The 18,257-nt window shown below is 64.8% G+C and overlaps 2 protein-coding genes across 9 annotated transcripts in view; both read left to right on the top strand.

The window, feature by feature from the left end:
* The window catches only part of DTNB (dystrobrevin beta), a 123,466-nt gene extending 111,671 nt beyond the window's left edge, over positions 1 to 11,795 (top strand). For 5 of the 7 annotated variants that reach the window (XM_056486429.1, XM_056486435.1, XM_056486434.1 and 2 more), the window contains 3 exons: positions 3,879 to 3,932; positions 7,221 to 7,254; positions 9,534 to 11,795. In XM_056486429.1, the coding sequence (XP_056342404.1) occupies positions 3,879 to 3,932; positions 7,221 to 7,225 (59 nt within the window). In that variant the 3' untranslated portion in view covers positions 7,226 to 7,254; positions 9,534 to 11,795. The remainder of the gene's footprint in view (positions 1 to 3,878; positions 3,933 to 7,220; positions 7,255 to 9,533) is intronic. The other 2 variants (XM_056486436.1, XM_056486432.1) reach the window with 2 other exon arrangements.
* Positions 11,796 to 16,318: 4,523 nt separating this feature from the next.
* The window catches only part of DNMT3A (DNA methyltransferase 3 alpha), a 40,098-nt gene continuing 38,159 nt past the window's right edge, over positions 16,319 to 18,257 (top strand). For both annotated transcript variants that reach the window (XM_056487690.1, XM_056487689.1), the window contains exon 1: positions 16,319 to 16,401. The gene's annotated coding sequence lies outside the window, so the exon portion shown is untranslated. The remainder of the gene's footprint in view (positions 16,402 to 18,257) is intronic.

Below are 18,257 nucleotides of genomic sequence, written 5' to 3'. Positions count from 1 at the left end.
CCTGTTGTTAAACAATGCTGTGGAAAACAGATAATTGCTCCCTCTGTGCCTCCTGCCCGTGCCAGGGGAGCTGAGCAATCTGCTGGGGCTGGGGCAGGTCCTGCAGCAGCCAGGGCAGTGCCCTAGGCCTGAGCTGTGTCAGCAGGGCTGGGAGCACAGAGCTGCAGCAGCTCCTTCCTACAGGGATCCTGCATGGGAAGGGAAGGGCTGGGAGCACAGAGCTGCAGCAGCTCCTTCCTGCAGGATTCCTGCATGGGAAGGGCTGGGAGCACAGAGCTGCAGCAGCTCCTTCCTGCAGGGATCCTGCATGGGAAGGGAAGGGCTGGGAGCACAGAGCTGCAGCAGCTCCTTCCTGCAGGGATCCTGCATGGGAAGGGAAGGGCTGGGAGCACAGAGCTGCAGCAGCTCCTTCCTGCAGGATTCTGTATGGGAAGGGCTGGGAGCACAGAGCTGCAGCAGCTCCTTCCTGCAGGGATTCTGCATGGGAAGGGAAGGGCTGGGAGCACTGAGAGCTGCAGCAGCTCCTTCCTGCAGGATTCTGTATGGGAAGGGCTGGGAGCACAGAGCTGCAGCAGCTCCTTCCTGCAGGATTCTGCATGGGAAGGGAAGGGCTGGGAGCACAGAGCTGCAGCAGCTCCTTCCTGCAGGGATTCTGCATGGGAAGGGCTGGGAGCACAGAGCTGCAGCAGCTCCTTCCTGCAGGGATCCTGCATGGGAAGGGAAGGGCTGGGAGCACTGAGAGCTGCAGCAGCTCCTTCCTGCAGGATTCCTGCATGGAAAGGGCTGGGAGCACAGAGCTGCAGCAGCTCCTTCCTGCAGGAATCCTGCATGGGAAGGGCTGGGAGCACTGAGAGGGGTTTCCAGCAGGATTCTGTATGGGAAGGGCTGGGAGCACTGAGAGGGGTTTCCTGCAGGAATCCTGCATGGGAAGGGCTGGGAGCACAGAGCTGCAGCAGCTCCTTCCTGCAGGAATCCTGCATGGGAAGGGCTGGGAGCACTGAGAGGGGTTTCCTGCAGGATTCCTGCATGGGAAGGGCTGGGAGCACTGAGAGGGGTTTCCTGCAGGATTCCTGCATGGGAAGAGCAGCCAGGCACTGAAGGGGCTCTCCAGGAGCTCTCCCCATCCCTGGGGTGTCCAAGCACAGACTGAGCTCAGGGCTCTGGGCTGGTGACAGTCCCAGTGGGGCTCTGTGCCCTTTTGAGGGATCCTGTGGCTCTGTCTGGGCTGCCCTGCTGCTGAGGAGGAGGAGGAGTGCCCTGTGTCTGTCCCTGCTCCCTGCTGTGGCACAGAGCTCCCCATAAATGTCTGTGCCAGCAGCTCTGCCCTCCCCAGCTCTGATGAGCAGGGTGGGTGTTCCACAGCCCAGCAGTGCCCTGTGCTGGCAGCAGGGGACTGGGAGTTCATGGTGCCCATGGTGACACAGCACCGTGGCAGGGCTGCCAGCTCCCCCATAAATCACAGCCCTGCCCCTGAGGCTCCAACAGGAGAGAAAACCTCTGCCCAGAGTCTGCACTCCTTCATTTCTGCTCTCCAGAGCAGAGCCATGGAGCTGTGGAACAGCCTGAGTCAGACCCACAGGGACCGTGGGGTGCACCCCAGCAGCCCAGCCTGTGCCCAGGGCAGTGTCACACTGTCCCTGCTCTGCACCCCAAAATGCCAGGCACAGCTGCAGGGTCAGGCCCTGGCTCCCTGTGCAGCTGTGTGCATCCCCAGCAGGGAGAAGGGAGGGGAGATGGAGCTGCTGCAGGCACACACCAGAGCTCCCCTGGAAATGCCTGAAATGGTGTCACTGGTGTAAATCAGGAACAGCATGAGTTATCCTCAGCTGATGGGAGCCAGCAGCACCTCACACGTGGTGTCCCGAGGGGAGCTGTGGGAACAGACACCTCCCGCAGCCAGGGAGGGCGTGGGGAGGGCGGGGACCCCTGGGGGTGGGAGCCAGGCTGGCCCTGCCCTGTGCCTGTCCCTGTCACTGTCCCTGTCCTGTCCTGTCCCTGTCACTGTCCCTGTCCCTGTCACTGTCCCTGTCCCTGCCCTGTCCCTGCCCTGTCCCTGTCCTGCCCTGCCCTGTCCTGTCCCTGTCCCTGACCCTGTCCCTGTCCCTGCCCTGCCCTGTCCTGCCCTGTCCCTGCCCTGTCCTGTCCCTGTCCCTGCCCTGTCCCTGTCACTGTCCCTGTCCCTGCCCTGTCCTGTCCCTGTCCCTGCCCTGTCCCTGTCACTGTCCCTGTCCCTGCCCTGTCCTGTCCTGTCCCTGCCCTGTCCCTGTCACTGTCCCTGTCCCTGCCCTGTCCTGTCCCTGTCCCTGCCCTGTCCCTGTCACTGTCCCTGTCCCTGCCCTGTCCTGTCCTGTCCCTGCCCTGTCCCTGTCACTGTCCCTGTCCCTGCCCTGTCCCTGCCCTGTCCCTGTCCTGCCCTGCCCTGTCCTGTCCCTGTCCTGACCCTGTCCCTGTCCCTGCCCCTGTCACTGTCCCTGTCCCTGTCACTGTCCCTGCCCTGTCCCTGCCCCTGTCTGTCGCTGTCCCTGCCCTGTCCCTGTCCTGTCCCTGTCCCTGACCTGTCCCTGTCCCTGTCCCTGTCCTGTCCCTGTCCTGTCCCTGTCCCTGTCCCTGCCCTGTCCCTGTCCTGTCCCTGTCCCTGTCCCTGTCCCTGCCCTGCCCTGTCCCTGTCATGTCCCTGTCCTGTCCCTGTCCTGTCCCTGTCCCTGTCCTGTCCTGCCCTGCCCTGTCCCTGCCCTGTCCCTGTCACTGTCCCTGTCCTGTCCCTGTCCCTGCCCTGCCCTGCCCCTGCCCCTGTCCCTGTCCTGTCCCTGCCCCTGTCCCTGCCCCTGTCCCTGTCCTGTCCCTGTCCTGTCCCTGTCTCTGCCCTGTCCTGTCCCTTCTCTGCCCTGCCCGGAGCTCATTCTCTGGCAGGGGACACAGGCAGCAGCACCCCGGGGTGCCCTGGTGCCCCATCCACCCTCTCCTGCTGGGGTCAGGGAAGGGCTCTCCCCTCACCCAGAGGGTGCTGGCACTGCCCAGGCAGGGAGCACAGCCCCAGAGCTCAGGAGAGTTTGGATAACACTGCCAGGGATGCCCAGGGGGGATTGCTGGGGCTGTGCAGGGCCAGGGTGATCCTGGGGGGCCCTTCCAGCCCAGGGTATTCCACGATTCCATCATGGACTCACTGGGGCTGAAGAAGGTCCCCACAAGCAGAGCCCAGCTGCTCCCCCAGCACTGCCCCCTGTCCCCCACACAATGCTCTCCTGTCCCCTGCTGATCCCCTGTGTGCCCCACCTGAGCTCAGAAGGATGGGCTTCAGGAGGGAGCTGCTCCACACCCCGTGCTCAGCAATTCTGGTTATTCCAAAGGTGTCTGGTTTGTCCCTGATCTCACTCCCAGGGCCTCTGGAGTGTGTGACCCCCATGTGTCACTGTCCTGCTCTCAAAGCCACTCAGGATGTGTCTGACCTGACCCACCCAAACCCCTCTGGCTCTCCAGCTCTGCCTTTCCCTGGGGCTCTCCCTGTCTGTGCTCCCACACCTCCTGCAGGATGACACCCCTCAGGGTGAGATAAGAGCCACCCTGCAGGAGAAGGTGACCTTGTGCTCCAGTGTGCTGTGCAAACAGCCTGCCATAAACTCACCTGGCTTATCCTGGCTTAGAGCAAAGCCACAGCTCTCACCTGAGGCAGGTGACACCCAGCAGGAGTCTCTCCATGGGAAGGGCTGCCAGGGAGGGGATGGAATCCCCACCCCTGGAGGGTGGCACTTGGGGACATGGGGCAGTGCTGGCCTGGATGGTCTCTGAGAGATTTTCCAGCCCACGCAGTTCCATGATTGCCTCTCTGCTCTCACCCACCCATCTCATGTCTGCTTTTCTCTTTCTGGTTTTCTCTGAAGCAGAGGAAGAAGATGAAGAAGAAACAGAGAAGCTGCAGAATGGGAAGGACCGAGGTGAGGAGACAAAGCTGTCTGAGAGCTCTGCAGCATTTTGTGCCTCACTCCTCTGTGGCTCCACTGGCTCCCCTTGGAGCCCCAGGAGGGCCTCTGGGTCAGGTGGATGATTCTGGATCAGGTGGATGATTCTGGATCAGGTGGATGGCTCTGGGTGCAGGTGGATGGCTCTGGGTACAGGTGGATGGCTCTGGGTCAGGTGGATGGCTCTGGAACAGGTGGATGGCTGGTTCTGGGTACCAGGTGGATGGCTCTGGGTCAGGTGGATGGCTCTGGATACAGGTGGATCTGGGACAGGTGGATGATTCTGGAACCAGGTGGATGGCTCTGGATCAGGTGGATGATTCTGGGTCAGGTGGATGGCTCTGGGTACAGGTGGATGATTCTGGAACAGGTGGATGGCTCTGGATCAGGTGGATGATTCTGGGTCAGGTGGATGGCTCTGGGTACAGATGGATGGCTCTGGGCACAGGTGGATGATTCTGGATCAGGTGGATGATTGTGGATCAGGTGGCTCTGGGCACAGGTGGCTCTGGGTGCAGGTGGCTCTGGGTGCAGGTGGCTCTGGGTGCAGGTGGCTCTGGGTGCAGGTGGATGATTGTGGATCAGGTAGCTCTGGGTACAGGTGGCTCTGGGTACAGGTGGCTCTGGGTGCAGGTGGATGATTGTGGATCAGGTGGCTCTGGGTGCAGGTGGCTCTGGGTGCAGGTGGATGATTGTGGATCAGGTGGCTCTGGGTACAGGTGGCTCTGGGTGCAGGTGGCTCTGGGCACAGGTGGATGGCTCTGGGCACAGGTGGATGGCTCTGGAACAGGTGGCTCTGGGTACAGGTGGCTCTGGGTGCAGGTGGCTCTGGGCACAGGTGGCTCTGGATCAGGTGGCTCTGGGTGCAGGTGGATGATTGTGGATCAGGTAGCTCTGGGTGCAGGTGGCTCTGCTGGAGCAGCCCCTCACTGGTGCTGTGGCTGTGCCCTGGAGCACATCACCTGCCAGCCCCAGTCACTGTCCCCAACTCCTGCCACGGGCAGATGTCACAGTCCTGCCCTGTGCTCACCTTCCAAGGATGTTCTACTTCCAGCAAAGGTCACACATGGGCTGGACAATGTCCCTGTGCCAGTGGCATCCAGGTGACCTTGGCTGGACAATGTCCCTGTGCCAATGGGATCCAGGTGACCTTGGCTGGACAATGTCCCTGTGCCAGTGACATCCAGGTGACCTTGGCTGGACAGTGTCCCTGTGCCAATGGGATCCAGGTGACCTTGGCTGGACAATGTCCCTGTGCCAGTGGGATCCACAGTGACCTTGGCTGGACAATGTCCCTGTGCCAGTGACATCCAGGTGACCTTGGCTGGACAGTGTCCCTGTGCCAGTGGGATCCCACACAGGCAGTGCCATCAGTGTCACAAGTGTCCCTTTCCTCACAGTGTCCCTGCTCTCCTCCCAGCTTTTCCCTCTGTTTGACAAACCCCTAGCACATTCCACTGGATTTATCCCAGAGCTCCTTGTGCCTCAGGATCTCCAGGCACCAGAGCAGGGTCAGGGAGGGAATTGCAGGTCTCCTGCTCTCCTCACCTTCCAGGAGGCACCAGGGGGCTCCTCCCAGCCCCTCCAGGGCCAGGAGCTCTCTCAGGGCTCTCCTGGCTGCTGCTCTGGGTGTTTCAGACCCACACACGAGGAGCAGCCTTGGGCAGTGTGGATCAGCCCCAGCACTTGTCTGGCTGCACCAAACCCAGCTCCAGCACCAGCAGGGCAGGGCTCTGGAGCCTGGGATTGTCCCACACATCTCCTGCTGCCTCAGCTGCTGCAGCACTTCCCCTGCAGAGCTCCTCTGGGTTTCCCATGCCCTGGGAGAGCAGAGCACCCGGGCTCTGGGCTGTCTGAAGGTGCTGGGGAGGAGCACAGGAGGCTGGATTTTGGCTGAACAGGAGTTTTCAGAGAATTGCCTCAGCTCCCAGTCACAGGACCCTCTTTGCCCCAGAACATTCCTCATCACTGGAATAGCTGAGATGCTTACCAGATGACCCACACTTTGGCTTTTTCCAAATCTGCATTGTGTAGTCATGGGAAGCAGGGGAAGGGGACCCTGGGCTGGAATGTGATGGGATGGAGCAGCAGCTCTGCCCCTTACTCATCAGAGCAGCACAGAGCCAGGGAGCAGCACAGAGCCCAGACACGGCCAAGAGCAGAGCTGGGTCCAGGAACCTCCGTGTGGAATGTAAATACTGTCCCTGCCAGGGAAAAAGAGCTTTCTTACAGCCCCAGAGTTACAGTTCCCTGCAGTTTCCCAGAGGCAGACATCTGGCAGAGAAAGGCAGGGGGATCAGTGTGGATCAGCCCTGCAGGGAGGGATGGGGGATCAGGGATGGGTGGGATCAAGGCCCAGGGCACCTGCAGGGATGCTCCAGGTGAGGGGCCCCGGGGACACAGCAGCTCCTCCTGCCCCAGGCTGAGCAGGAGCAAACAGCAGCTCAGTGTTCCCCAGCTCCTGCCAAGGGAGAGGCTGCACTGCCAGGGATCCAGAGAATCTGGAGTGGGTTGGGTGGGAAGGGACCCCAGAGCCCCCCAGTGCCACCCCTGCCATGGCAGGGACACCTCCCACTGTCCCACTGTCCCAGCCCCAGTGTCCAGCCTGGCCTTGGGCACTGCCAGGGATCCAGGGGCAGCCACAGCTGTGCCAGGCATTCCAGGGAATGCACCTGGCCAGAACTGAGGTCCTGCATCCCCCTGTCCCCAGAGGAGCATCCCTGGCAGGTCTGGGGTGACACACTGAGCTGTGCCCCTCCTGCACTCAGCAGGGCCAGCAGGGACACAGGCAGTGATGGGACACCTGGAAGGGCTGAGGGGATCAAAGCAATGCATGTGGGCAGCTCCTGGGTCACACTCAGGGAAACTGAGGCAGGATCTTCCCCTGGTGCCTGGGGACAAGAATAAAGGAAATTCTCTTTGGGCATCAAAAACAGTTCTATACCCCAAGGCTGGGTGACCCAGGAGCCTGTGGGATGTCCCTTGGAGACCCCCAGGGCTCACAGGAAGGTCCTGTGGGGCTGGGCCTGCCTGAGAGCCTGGTCTGGGCAGCCCCAGCCCAGCCAAGCTGGGACTCCTGGGCTCTGGGGGTCTGGAGCCCTTCCCACCTGCCTGGGCTTACAGGGCAAGCTGTGCATGTCTAGGAGTGCAGTAATAGATGGGGCAGGTCCTTTGTTTTGTGGGAAATAATAATAATAATAATAATAATAATAATAATAATAATAATAATAATCCCCTTGCTAAGCTGCTCTTCCCTGTTTGCAGGTTAGGAGGGGCCTCAGGCTGGACAGCAGCTCAGGTAAGGATGGACAGTGTCCCATCTCCAGCAGCTCCTGGGGCTCCTGGCACCCCCTGCTCCTGTCCTGGTTCTGCACCACCAGGTCCCACCTGCCCATCCCTCTGCTTTGTTCAAAAGGAGGATTTCCACAGAATTATGGAAGGGACCCCAGATCCCCCCCAGTGCCACCCCTACCATGGGGACACCTCCCACTGCTCCAGCCCTAGTGTCCAGCCTGGCCTTGGGCACTGCCAGGGATCCAGGGGCAGCCACAGCTGCTCTGTCACCCTGTGCCAGCCCTGCCCACCCTGCCAGGGAACAATTCCTGCCCAGGATCCCACCCAGCCCTGCCCTCTGGCAGTGGGAGCCATTCCCTGGCTCCTGTCCCTCCATCCTTGTCCCCAGTCCCTCTCCAGCTCTCCTGCAGCCCCTTCAGGCCCTGCCAGGGGCTCTGAGCTCTCTCCAGAGTGGGAAAACACCAGAGAACTCCCTCCCCTCCAGCTCTCCCATTTTATCTCCCATTTACTGTCACTTCTGTGAGGAGAGGCCTCGGCACAGGAGCCTGGTGATGGACACAGAGCAGCCAGACCAAAAGCACAGAGTGTGCCCCCAAGGGCAGGGCTCTGAGCTGACAGCAGGGCACAGCAGATGGACACACAGACAGCTGGACTGGAGCCTGGGGAGTCTCCAGGGAGATCCTGATCCCCCACCTGAGGAGGAGGAGGAGCAGCTCGGGTTTCCACACCCCTGGAAGTTTGCCATCCTGCCCATCCCTCTCCGTGCCCAGGGCAGGAAAAGCTGCAGGGATGCAGCCAGGGTGGGCCAGGAGGGCAGGGGGACAGCAGGGACCCTCCTGGGGATGGCAGGTCCTGCAGGGAAAAGCCTCACCTTTAACTGAGCCCCAGCCCAGGTATGGGCCAGCAGATCCGTGGTGGATCCAAAGCAGTTTTGTGGGATAAACCCAGCCCCAGCTCCCAGCAAGTGTCCCCTGGCAAAGGGGAAAAAATAAAAAGGGGGATTTGCCTTTCCCACCTCCCACTGCTTGAGGAGTGCAAGGAGAGAACCCCAGAGGGGCTCAGGAGCCTTTCTGACAGTTCTTACATTAGAAATTCAAGTCCTGCCTCATCTGGGAAACAATCTGGTAACTCAAGAAGGAGTGAAATTGCAGCATTAGAGGGGAGCCAGCAGGGTGGTGGCACTGAGGGTGGCTTTTCCTCTCACCCTGAAACCCCCCCAGCTCTGGGAAGGGGCTGTGCACCCTGGCACCCCTCAGGGCTGCACTGCTGGGCACCCCCAGCCCCCCTGGAGCCCAGCACCACGTCAGAGAGCACTGGGAACATGAGGAGGAACCAGCCAGGCTTCCTGAGCCTACAGAAAAGCAAAATAATCCTTTACACTGGGGTGGCTGTTCAGCAGGGAGGGTTTCCTCGTGGGAAGGGTGGTCAGGGGCTGCCCAGGGAGGGCTGGAGTCCCTGCAGGTGTCCCTGGAGGTGGCACCCAGTGCTCTGGGCTGGGGACGAGGTGGGGATTGCACTTGGTGAGCTGGGAGGATTTCCCAGCCTGTGATTCTGGGTTCCTCCAGTTCCACCCAGTCCCAGTGTGGTGCCAGGACTCAGGGGTGCTCCTGAGCCTTGGGTGCTGCTGTGCCCAGCCCAGCCAGGCCAGGCCAGTGCTGGGGGAGCTGGGCAGCACCACCAGGGCCTGCCCTGGGCTGGCAGAGTCACCCTGGGGACCCAGGGAGCAGTTCTGGGGTCAGCAGGACACTCTGGTGGTGCCTGAGCTGGCCAGGGGTGGCCCCAGGGGTCACAGACTTATGGGGTCACTGGGTTATGGGGTCACTGGGGCTGGAAAAGCTCCCTGAGCCCATGGAGCCCAACTGTGCCCTGCCCCAGTGCCACATCCACAGGGCTTGGAAACCCCTCCAGGGATGGGGATCCAGCCCTGGGCAGCTGTGCCAGTCCTTTCCAGGCAGGAATTGTTCCAAATATCCACCCTGAGCCTGCCCTGGCCCAGCCTGAGCCCATTTCCCCTTGTCCTGTCCCTGTTCCCTGGCAGCACAGCCCGACCCCCCCCTGGCTGTCCCCTCCTGGCAGGGAGTTGTGCAGAGCCACAAGGTCCCCCTGAGGCTCCTTTTCTCCAGGCTGAGCCCCTTTCCCAGCTCCCTCAGCCTCTCCTGGGGCTCCAGCCCCTTCCCAGCTCCCAGCTCTGGGGCTCTGGGGCTGGGTGGGATCTCCGTGGGATTTCTGTGGGATCTTTATGGGATTTTTCTGGGATTTCCTGACGGGTTGCTGGTGCTGCAGGCTCGGAGGGTGTGTTTGCCATCGAGGGACGTCTCCCCCTCCGGCAGAGGCAGTTCCAGCCCACCCATCAGCACCGATCTCCAGCGCCGGCAGCGCTGCGGAGCCCCCCGGACCCTGCGGTGCCCCCCGGACCCTGCGGTGCCCCAGGCCATTGCATGTCCCCTCGGAGTGTCCCTGCGGCCGCCAGGGCCGTCCCGCCCGGCTCGGAGCCCGGGAGGCCGGCAGGACACCGCCGGTGGCTGCTCTGTCCCGCTGCTCCTGCCCGCTGCCCCCCTCTGCATGGAACAGGGGATTCAGCCTGGAAATCCCACCTGCAGCCAGCTGGCTCAGGTGACAGGGCCACCGGCCCCGGGATTGCCACCTGGCCTGGAACCTTCCCATGCCCGGCCGGGAATTGAGGGAGGAGCGTGGCCAGGCTGAGAGCAGCATCGGCACCCGGAGCTGGGCTCGGTCTGGGTGGGAACTGGGGGAATTCAGCCCAAAACTCGGCCCCAGCCCAGCCAGGGGTGGCTGCAGCACCTTCCCGGGGTGCTTGGCCGCGCTTCAGTGGAAGGAGCCCTGAGGGGCTGGAAATGTTTGTGGAGGGTGATGGAGGAAAGGAGCAGAAACCCCGCGGGCACCCCCGGCTCTGCCCCCTCCCCACACCTAGGGACAGGGACAATAAACACCCTGGTGGCCACAATAAACACCCTGGTGGCCACAGGCTCGGCTCATGGAAATGTGGGGAACGAGGAGGGGAGGGGAGCCCTGAGAACCTGGAGAGAGGCAGCAGCTCCAGCTGGGAAAGGGGGACAGGGATGGGGACAAGGACTGGGATGGGGACAAGGACAGGGATGGGGATGGAGATGGGAAAAGATGGGAATGGGAATAAGGATGGATGGGGAGAGGGATGGGGATAAGGGCAGGGATGGGGAGAGATGGAGATGAAGATGGGAATAAAACAGGGATAGAGAGAGGGATGCAGACAGGAATGGGATGGGGATGGAGATGGGGATGAGGATGGGGAGATGGGGACCAGGACAGAGACAAGGACAACTTGATGTGGTTTTCAGCTGAATTTGCTGCATTCAGGCATGCAGCATCTTTGGCTGTGTCGTGGCTCCAAGCACAGAAAATGGGGATGTTTTCCTGATGGCCCAGCTGAGGGGTGGTGGCCACCAGGATCTGGGGGTGTCACAGCTGCACAGGGGTCCCCCAAGCAGAGCTGAGAGGGGCTGGGGGCTCTCCCAGAGCTGGGTCAGCACCAGAGCTGGTGGCACTGCCAGGGCAGGGACGGTGGCACAGCAGAGCTGGGGCACCTGGGCTCGGTGGAAAACCTGGGATCCATCACCTGGGAAGGATGGAAGGATGCTGCAGGGCCTCCCCAGCACCCCCTGACACCGAGGGGAGCGGGATTGGGGTGCCCAGGGAATTCTGTCGTGGCATCACCCAAGGGTGTCACTTAGGGAGGTAATTAAGCCCCTTTTTAATTGCCCCGGGGCTGAACACAGGTGGGGCAGAGCCACGGGGCTCACCCAGCTGCACCGAGACCGGATTGCCATTTCCATTCCCTGGGGCGAAACCAGCGCGAAGGAAAACGCGCCTAAAGGCATTTCCATTGTCCCGTGGGCTGGCCGGGGCAGCGCCGCGTCCCGCACTGCCACCCCCAGCGGGCCCGGGGCAGTGCCCGGGGCAGGGAATGGCGTGGGAGCCCCCACAGCGGCACAGGGACAGGGACAGGGGCGGCCGTGACCGCTCCGGGCTCCCCAAACCCCGGGGTGTCCCTGGGGCCGCACCAGGCTCCGGTGACATTCCCGTTCCTGCAGGCACGGGGGGTGCGGCAGCCAGCGGGATTGGGAGCGGGATTGTCCCCTGCACCAGGACGGGATTGTCGCCCGGGAGCAAGATTGGCCCCGGGACCAGGACAGGATTGTCCCCCGGAGCGAGATTGGGAGCAGGATTGTCCCCTGGACCAGGATAGGGTTGTCCCCAGGAGCGGGATTGGGAGCAGGATTGTCCCCGGGAGCGGGACGGGAGTGTCCCCGGGAGCAGGATTGTCCCCTGGACCAGGATAGGGTTGTCCCCAGGAGCGGGATTGGGAGCAGGATTGTCCCCGGGAGAGGGACGGGATCGTCCCCCGGAGCAGGATCGTCCCCGGGAGCGGCTGGCGAGGCGGCGCTGCAGCCGATGCCGTAAGCACGGGGAACGATTCCAGCAGCAGCCTGTGAGCAGGGAGGACATGTTCTGTCATCCGCCAAATATTTAATAAATCCATCTCCTCCCTGCGGGGTGTCTTGTCCCTTCGCCATGAGGAAAAGGCAGGGATTTCATGCAAAAAGGGTTTTCCTAGGCAGCGGCTCGGAGGCGGAGCAGCTGCGGGCGCTGGGCCGGAGATCCCGCATTGGTCATGGCCGCGGTCACTGCACAGAGCCGCCAGTGTTCGGGCACAGCTGCACCGCACAGCCCGCACATCTGGCGGGGAGAGCGGCCTCGGCGGCACCGAGGTGGTGACAGAGCCCCCGGTCCCCGCTGGAGACTCCCAGGGCTCGGGGCACCCGGAGAGCTGCCGGTACCGGGCTGCAGCGGGTCGGAGCCGCGGGGCTCCCGCGGGATGGGCACCCCGAGCCTCCCACCCCGCTCCACCACCCCGCGGGAGCCTCATCCCCGGAATCCGCGGGGTGCCGGCCGCGGGCGCGTCCTCTCCGCCCCCCAGCCCCATTCCGGCTCCGCACTGCGCCCTTCCCGGCGCTCACTCGTGCTCTGGATTCGGCATTTTCCTGGTGGGAAAGATCCAGACCCTTCCTGGAGCAGCTTCGTGCTCCTGCTCCCGGAATGAGGAGAGCGGCAGCGTGGGGAGCCGGGCAGTGCAGAGGCCAAAAGAGCCCGAGGGACACCAGGGACACCATCGCTCCACCGGGACACCGGGGACACCATCGCCCCACCGGGACACCGGAGCGCTCGGGGACACCGGGGACACCGGGGACACCATCGCCCCACCGGGGCCCTGCCCACCCGTGCCCACCCGTTCAGCGCCGCGCTGGTGCCGCCTGTCCTGTTCCCGTCCCATCTGTCCCCACCCCGCCCGCGGCCCCTGCCGGGCTCCGTTTGGGTGGCTGGTGGGGTCTGGGTGGCCACAGCCCCATTCCGGGGCCCCCACCCGCCGTGTCCCCTCCCACGGAAACGTGGCTGCTGTGCAGGCTCGGCCAGGTCCGGCGTCCCTGTCCCTGTCCCCGTCCCTGCCCCGCTGCTCATCCCACAGGCCGTAACCCTCTCACACCTCATTAGAGCCGTAATTAATCCCGATTATTCCCAGCTGCCGGGGGAGGGGCAGCTCCGGCTCAGAGTGGGGGGCAGCGGGTGGGCTCAGCCCCACGGAGACCCCAGGAACCCCACGGAGACCTCAGGGTCTCAGCGCACCCCAAGAGACAGCAGGAACCCCACAGAGACCCTAGAGACCCCAAAGTGCCCCATGGAGATCCCGAGAAGTTCATGCACCCCAAGGAGACCACAGGGACCCCGAACAGCTCGTGGAGACCCCGGGATCTCTGTGCACCCCAGGACCCCCGTTGGGCTGGGGAAAGCCCCAGCTGGCCCCGTGTCCGTGTGGCAGGGCCAGCCCCGGCCTGGGGACACAGCTGGGGACAGCCGGTGTCCCCCGGCACGCGGGATCCCGGGGCTCCTTCGGTCCCGGATCGATCTCGTTATTGCTGACCCCCCTGCCCCCCATCCCAGCCCTCCTCCTCCTCCTCCTGCCCCACCGCGCTCCGTGTGACACTCGCTGTGTCCCCAGGGACACCGCCAGTGCTCCCAGTGCCACCAGCACCGCCGCAGCCCCGCGGGTGTGGCACAGCCAGGGGTGGCACAAGCCCCGGTGGCACCTGGGGACGCGGCCCCGCCGAGCCCCTCCCGCAGCCTCCTCGCCGGGCGGGCGGGGGGCTCGGGGTCACCGCAGTCCCCGCGCGGTGCCGGCGCTGCCATTTGTGCTTGTGCAGGAATTCGGCGGCGTTGCATAACCGGGAGCCCTCGGAGCTGGAAAGGAGGTCAGGCAGGAGCGGGGGGAGCGGGGACAGCGGGGACGCGCCGCAGCTGCTCACCCTCCCCGGGCGGAGGCAGCGGGAGCCACACGCCGCGAATGGCACCGGGCACGGGCACGGCGACCTTGCCCAGCAGTGGCAGCGCCAGGAGCTCGGGGTCCCTTGGCCACCGTGCCACCACATCCGCGTCAGTCGGGATGCCACCATCACACCTGTGTCCCTCGGGTCACCTGGGCCGTGGTGCCACCATGCCTGGGTCCCTCGGGGTCCCTCACATCGTGGTGCCACCACACCTATGTCCCTGTGAGTCCCCAGGCCGCGGTGCCATCGCAGCTGCATCTCTCAGGGTCACCATCCCTCCGGGTCACCATCCCTCAGGGTCACCATCCCTCAGGGTCACCATCCCTCAGGGTCACCATCCCTTGGCCACCACCGCTGCCCCCTCATTGCCCGTGCCACCCTCAGCGGCACTGGCAGCGTGCCATGTCCCCACACCCCGTGTCCCCAGGGCCTGGCAGAGGTGGCCGCGGAGGGTCACGCCACCCCGGCACGCTGTGACACGGCCCAGCATGTGACAGCGGCTGTCCCCGCAGCCCCAGCTGTCCCCGGGCTGAGGGACCGGCCCGTGTCACCAGCACCGGCTTAATTTGGTGCCCGCCCTCCGGGCGAGATTAATTAATCCGATCCCCGCCCGAGGGACCCGCCTGTGCGCTGGCAGCTGTCACCGTGTCACCGGGTCGCGGTGCCGCAGCTCGCTCGTGACCGGCTGAGCTGCCGGGGGTCCCAGCGCGGGGGGACCCCAGGGACCCCCGGCCCTGCCGCGGGGCGGGGAGCAGCAATTCCAGGGGACGCCTCCTGCCCTGGGACACGGCTGGAAAAGCCGAACCCTGGGGCTGATCTGCTCAGGGGCCACGGAGGTTTTCACAGCAGGACGGCTGTGCAGGAGCGTGGGGACACCAGGACCTGGGGTGGGACATGGATGAGTCCATGGCCATCCTCCTCCTCCTCCTTCTCCTCCTCCTCCTCCTCTGCCCAGCCCAGCGTGGGGCTGATCCCCAGCACGGGATCTGGGGGTAAATCCCAGTCCCAGCCCATCAAACCCTGCCCGTGGGATCTGGGGGTGAATCCCAATCCCAGGTAAATCCCAATCCCAGCCCATCAAACCCTGCCCGTGGGATCTGGGGGTGAATCCCAATCCCAGGTAAATCCCAATCCCAGCCCATCAAACCCTGCCCGTGGGATTTGGGGGTGAATCCCAGCTCAGTGGGATCCTGCCCATAGGATTTGAGGGCTCAATCCCAATCCCAGCCCACCAGGACCCTGCCTGTGTGATTTGGGGATCAATCCCAGTCCTCTGCTCTGGTCCAGGGGCACCTGCTCCTTTCCAGCCAGGATCCCCAGGAGGCTCCTGCAGGACAGCCCTGGGAGTGAGCAGGGCCCATCCCACCAGGGAACACACCATTAATTAGCATTGTTAATTAATGATTATTTTGCAGTGCCCCCCTGTGCACCTCCAGCACTGAGGGCGAGGGGAGCTCTGCCCAGGGGCCCCTCCTGGGGCTGCAGTCCCGGCACAGCCAGGCAGGAATGGGGCTGCCAAAGCACAGCCAGGCACTGCTGGACCCTTCCATGTGCCTGTGGCACAGCGTGGAACCCCAGACAGTGTCCAGGGGTGCTGGATGCTCCAAGGCTCCCCCCAAAGCCACCCCATATCAGCCAGCCATGGCCTGGATGGAGCCCAGGTTTCTGTGGCTGAAAGAACACCTGTGCCAAGTGTGGGCTTCCCGAGGAGCCGCCGGGCCAGCGCCCCAGGGATGGCACTGGGGACACTCCAGTCCCCCTCAGCCCCGGGGGGGACCCAGGGGCAGCCCCGGCGTGGAGTGACCCCTGGAGATGTCCTGTCAGTGCCCAGGGGTCGTGCACAGGCGTGGGGTGAAGGGACCGGGCAAGAGGGAACAGCTCAGCTTGGCCCAGCTCGGCTCGGCTCGGCATGGCCTGGGTACTGCACAGCTCTTGACCACACTTGGCTTGGCCCGGCCTGGCTCGGCACAGCACAGCTTGGCACGGCTTGGCACATCCTGCCATGACACTGGACAGCCCCTGAGTGCACTTGGCTTGGTCTGGTACGGTCTGGCTTGGCTTGGCTTGGCACTGCACAGCCCTTGACGCTGCTTGGCTTGGCTTGGCTCAGACCAGCCTGGCCTGGCCTGGCCTGGCACAGCTCAGCTTGGCACAGCACAGCATGGCTTGACACGGCACAGCCCTTGGTCACACTTGGCTCAGCCCGGCCTGGCTTGGCACAGCACGGAATGCCTTGGCATGGCTTGGCACAGCAAGGCTCGGTTTGGCACGGCCTGGCCTGGCTTGGCACAGCACTGAATGCCTTGGCATGGCTTGGCACAGCAAGGCTCGGTTTGGCACGGCCCGGCCTGGCTTGGCACAGCAAGGCTCGGTTTGGCACGGCAGGGTTTGGGATGGCAGGCATGGGCTGACATAGGGCTCTGTCCCTGTCCCAGTGCAGGAGCTCAGCTCTGTGCCGTGCCGAGCCGAGCCGAGCCGAGCCGAGCCGAGCCCGCGGTGCCGAGCCGAGCTGAGCCGAGCCCGCGGTGCAGAGCCGAGCCGAGCCGAGCCGAGCCGAGCCGAGCCGAGCCGAGCCGAGCCGAGCCGAGCCGCGGTGCCGGTGCGCGCGGGCGGCGGGCTCTAGGACCGCGCGGCAGGCTCGGTGCTGCAGTGGAGGCGGCGGCGCTGCGGGAGGAGGCCTGGCCGGGCAGCGCAGCGGCGGCGGCGGCTCGGCGGGGCTCGGCACGGCTCGGCACGGCTCGGCGGGGCTCTGCGCCGGGCCCGCACCGGCCCAGGTAACCGGGACAGCGGGACACCGGCACCGCCGGGACACCGGCACCGGCACCGGCACCGCCGGCCCGGCTCGGGAGCGCTCGACTCCGCTCGGGCACACTCGCGTCCGCTCGGCTCCGTTCGGTTCAGTTCGGCTGCCGCGTTCGGCAGGGTTCGGCTCAGCGCCGTCCGGTTCGGTTCGGGTGGTGCCTTCGGAAAGGCTCGGGCCCATCCGGAGGGGGTTCGGGTCCCTCCGCAGGGGTTCGGGTCCCTGCGGCTGAGGTTCGGCTCCCTCCGGTCGCGGTTCGGGTCCCTCCGGCGGACCTCGTCTCCGTCCGGCGGGGTTCGGCGGGGCTCGGCCGGGCCGGCGCGGCCCCGGTGTCTCGGCCCGGTGTCCCGGGCCCGCGGCAGGAAAACACGGCGGGGCCGGGCCCGCGGGCCCCCCCGGGCCGCGCCGCCCCCGCCCGGCCCGGCCCCGCTCGGCCCGGCCCGGCCGTGCGGCGGGGGTGGCAGCGCGGCCCGGCCGGCCCGGCCCCCGCGGCGCCGCCGTGTCCTTGAGCGCGGCGCGGGCGGCTGAAGGGCAGCGGGGCCCGGTGGCACGGCCGGCTGTCCCCCCGCTCCGCTCCCGGCCCGCGGTGGCACCGCCGTGTCCCCCCCGGGCGGGCGCCCTGCCCTGCCCTGCCCTGCCCGCGGCGGGGCCGGGCCGGCCCTGAACAACTTCGGGGCTTTTGCACCAAATTCCCCGCGGGCCGGGCGGGGGGCGGCGGGGCCGGGCCTGGCACTGCCCGTCCTGCCCGCCGCTGATCCCCGCCTGGGCCCGGCCCGGCCCCCTTCCCACTCACTGCCACTTCCTCATCACTTCCTGCTCATTTCCCCTTCCTTCTTCCTTCCCTTCGCTCTCACTTCCCCCTTCCTGCTCACTTCCCGCTACGCTCTCGCTCCCCTGCCCCTCTGCCTTCTCATCTCGCTCTTCCTTCCACCTTCCCCATCATTTCCTTTTCCTTCTTGCGTTCCCCTTCCTCCTTGCTTCTCCCCGTTCCCACTCACTTCCCCCTTTTCCCGCTGGCTTCCCACTTCCGATTCGCTTCCCCTGCTGTCTCCCTTCCCCCTCACTTCCCCTTTCCCCTCCCTTCTCCTTCGCCCCGCTCCCCTTTCCCTCCCACTGCTATTTCCTCCCCCCGCTTTCCGGGGTGTTTCGCCTGCGCAAACCTGTGGCCAAATGAGATTTTCCTCCTCGCTCAGTTCCTCTTTCTGCGTTTCTGCCCTTTGTGTGACGTCGCCGGTGTCACCGTGGGACCGGCCGGGTTCCGTGCCGGCTGCCACACCGGGCACCCACATCCTGCGGTGGCAGCGGCTGCCAGGAGACCCCCAGGGCCAGCGGGGCCAGGGACACGGGCCTGCTGCTGCCAGCTGCCAGCTCTGGCCCCTCGTGCTGAGTCAGCTCCAAACTTCCCAGCGGAGCAGTTCCTGTGGCACTGAGCAGCTCCTGTGGCACTGAGCAATTCCTGTGGCACGGGGCAGCTCCTGTGGCACTGAGCAGTTCCTGTGGCACTGAGCAGCTCCTGTGGCACTGAGCAGCTCCCGTGGCACTGAGCAGCTCCCGTGGCACTGAGCAGTTCCTGTGGCACTGAGCAGCTCCTGTGGCATGGGACAGCTCCTGTGGCACTGAGCAGCTCCTGTGCCAAGGGGCAGTTCCTGTGGCACTGAGCAGCTCCTGTGGCACTGAGCAGCTCCTGTGGCACTGAGCAGTTCCTGTGGCACTGAGCAGCTCCTGTGCCATGGGGCAGCTCCTGTGGCACTGAGCAGCTCCTGTGGCACTGAGCAGCTCCTGTGCCAAGGGGCAGCTCCTGTGGCACTGAGCAGCTCCTGTGGCACTGAG

Source organism: Oenanthe melanoleuca, chromosome 3 (genome assembly GCF_029582105.1).
Source record: "Oenanthe melanoleuca isolate GR-GAL-2019-014 chromosome 3, OMel1.0, whole genome shotgun sequence".
Lineage (NCBI taxonomy): Eukaryota > Metazoa > Chordata > Aves > Passeriformes > Muscicapidae > Oenanthe > Oenanthe melanoleuca.
Note: the sequence above shows the minus strand (reverse complement) of the source record. Positions and strands in the feature narration are given on the sequence as shown.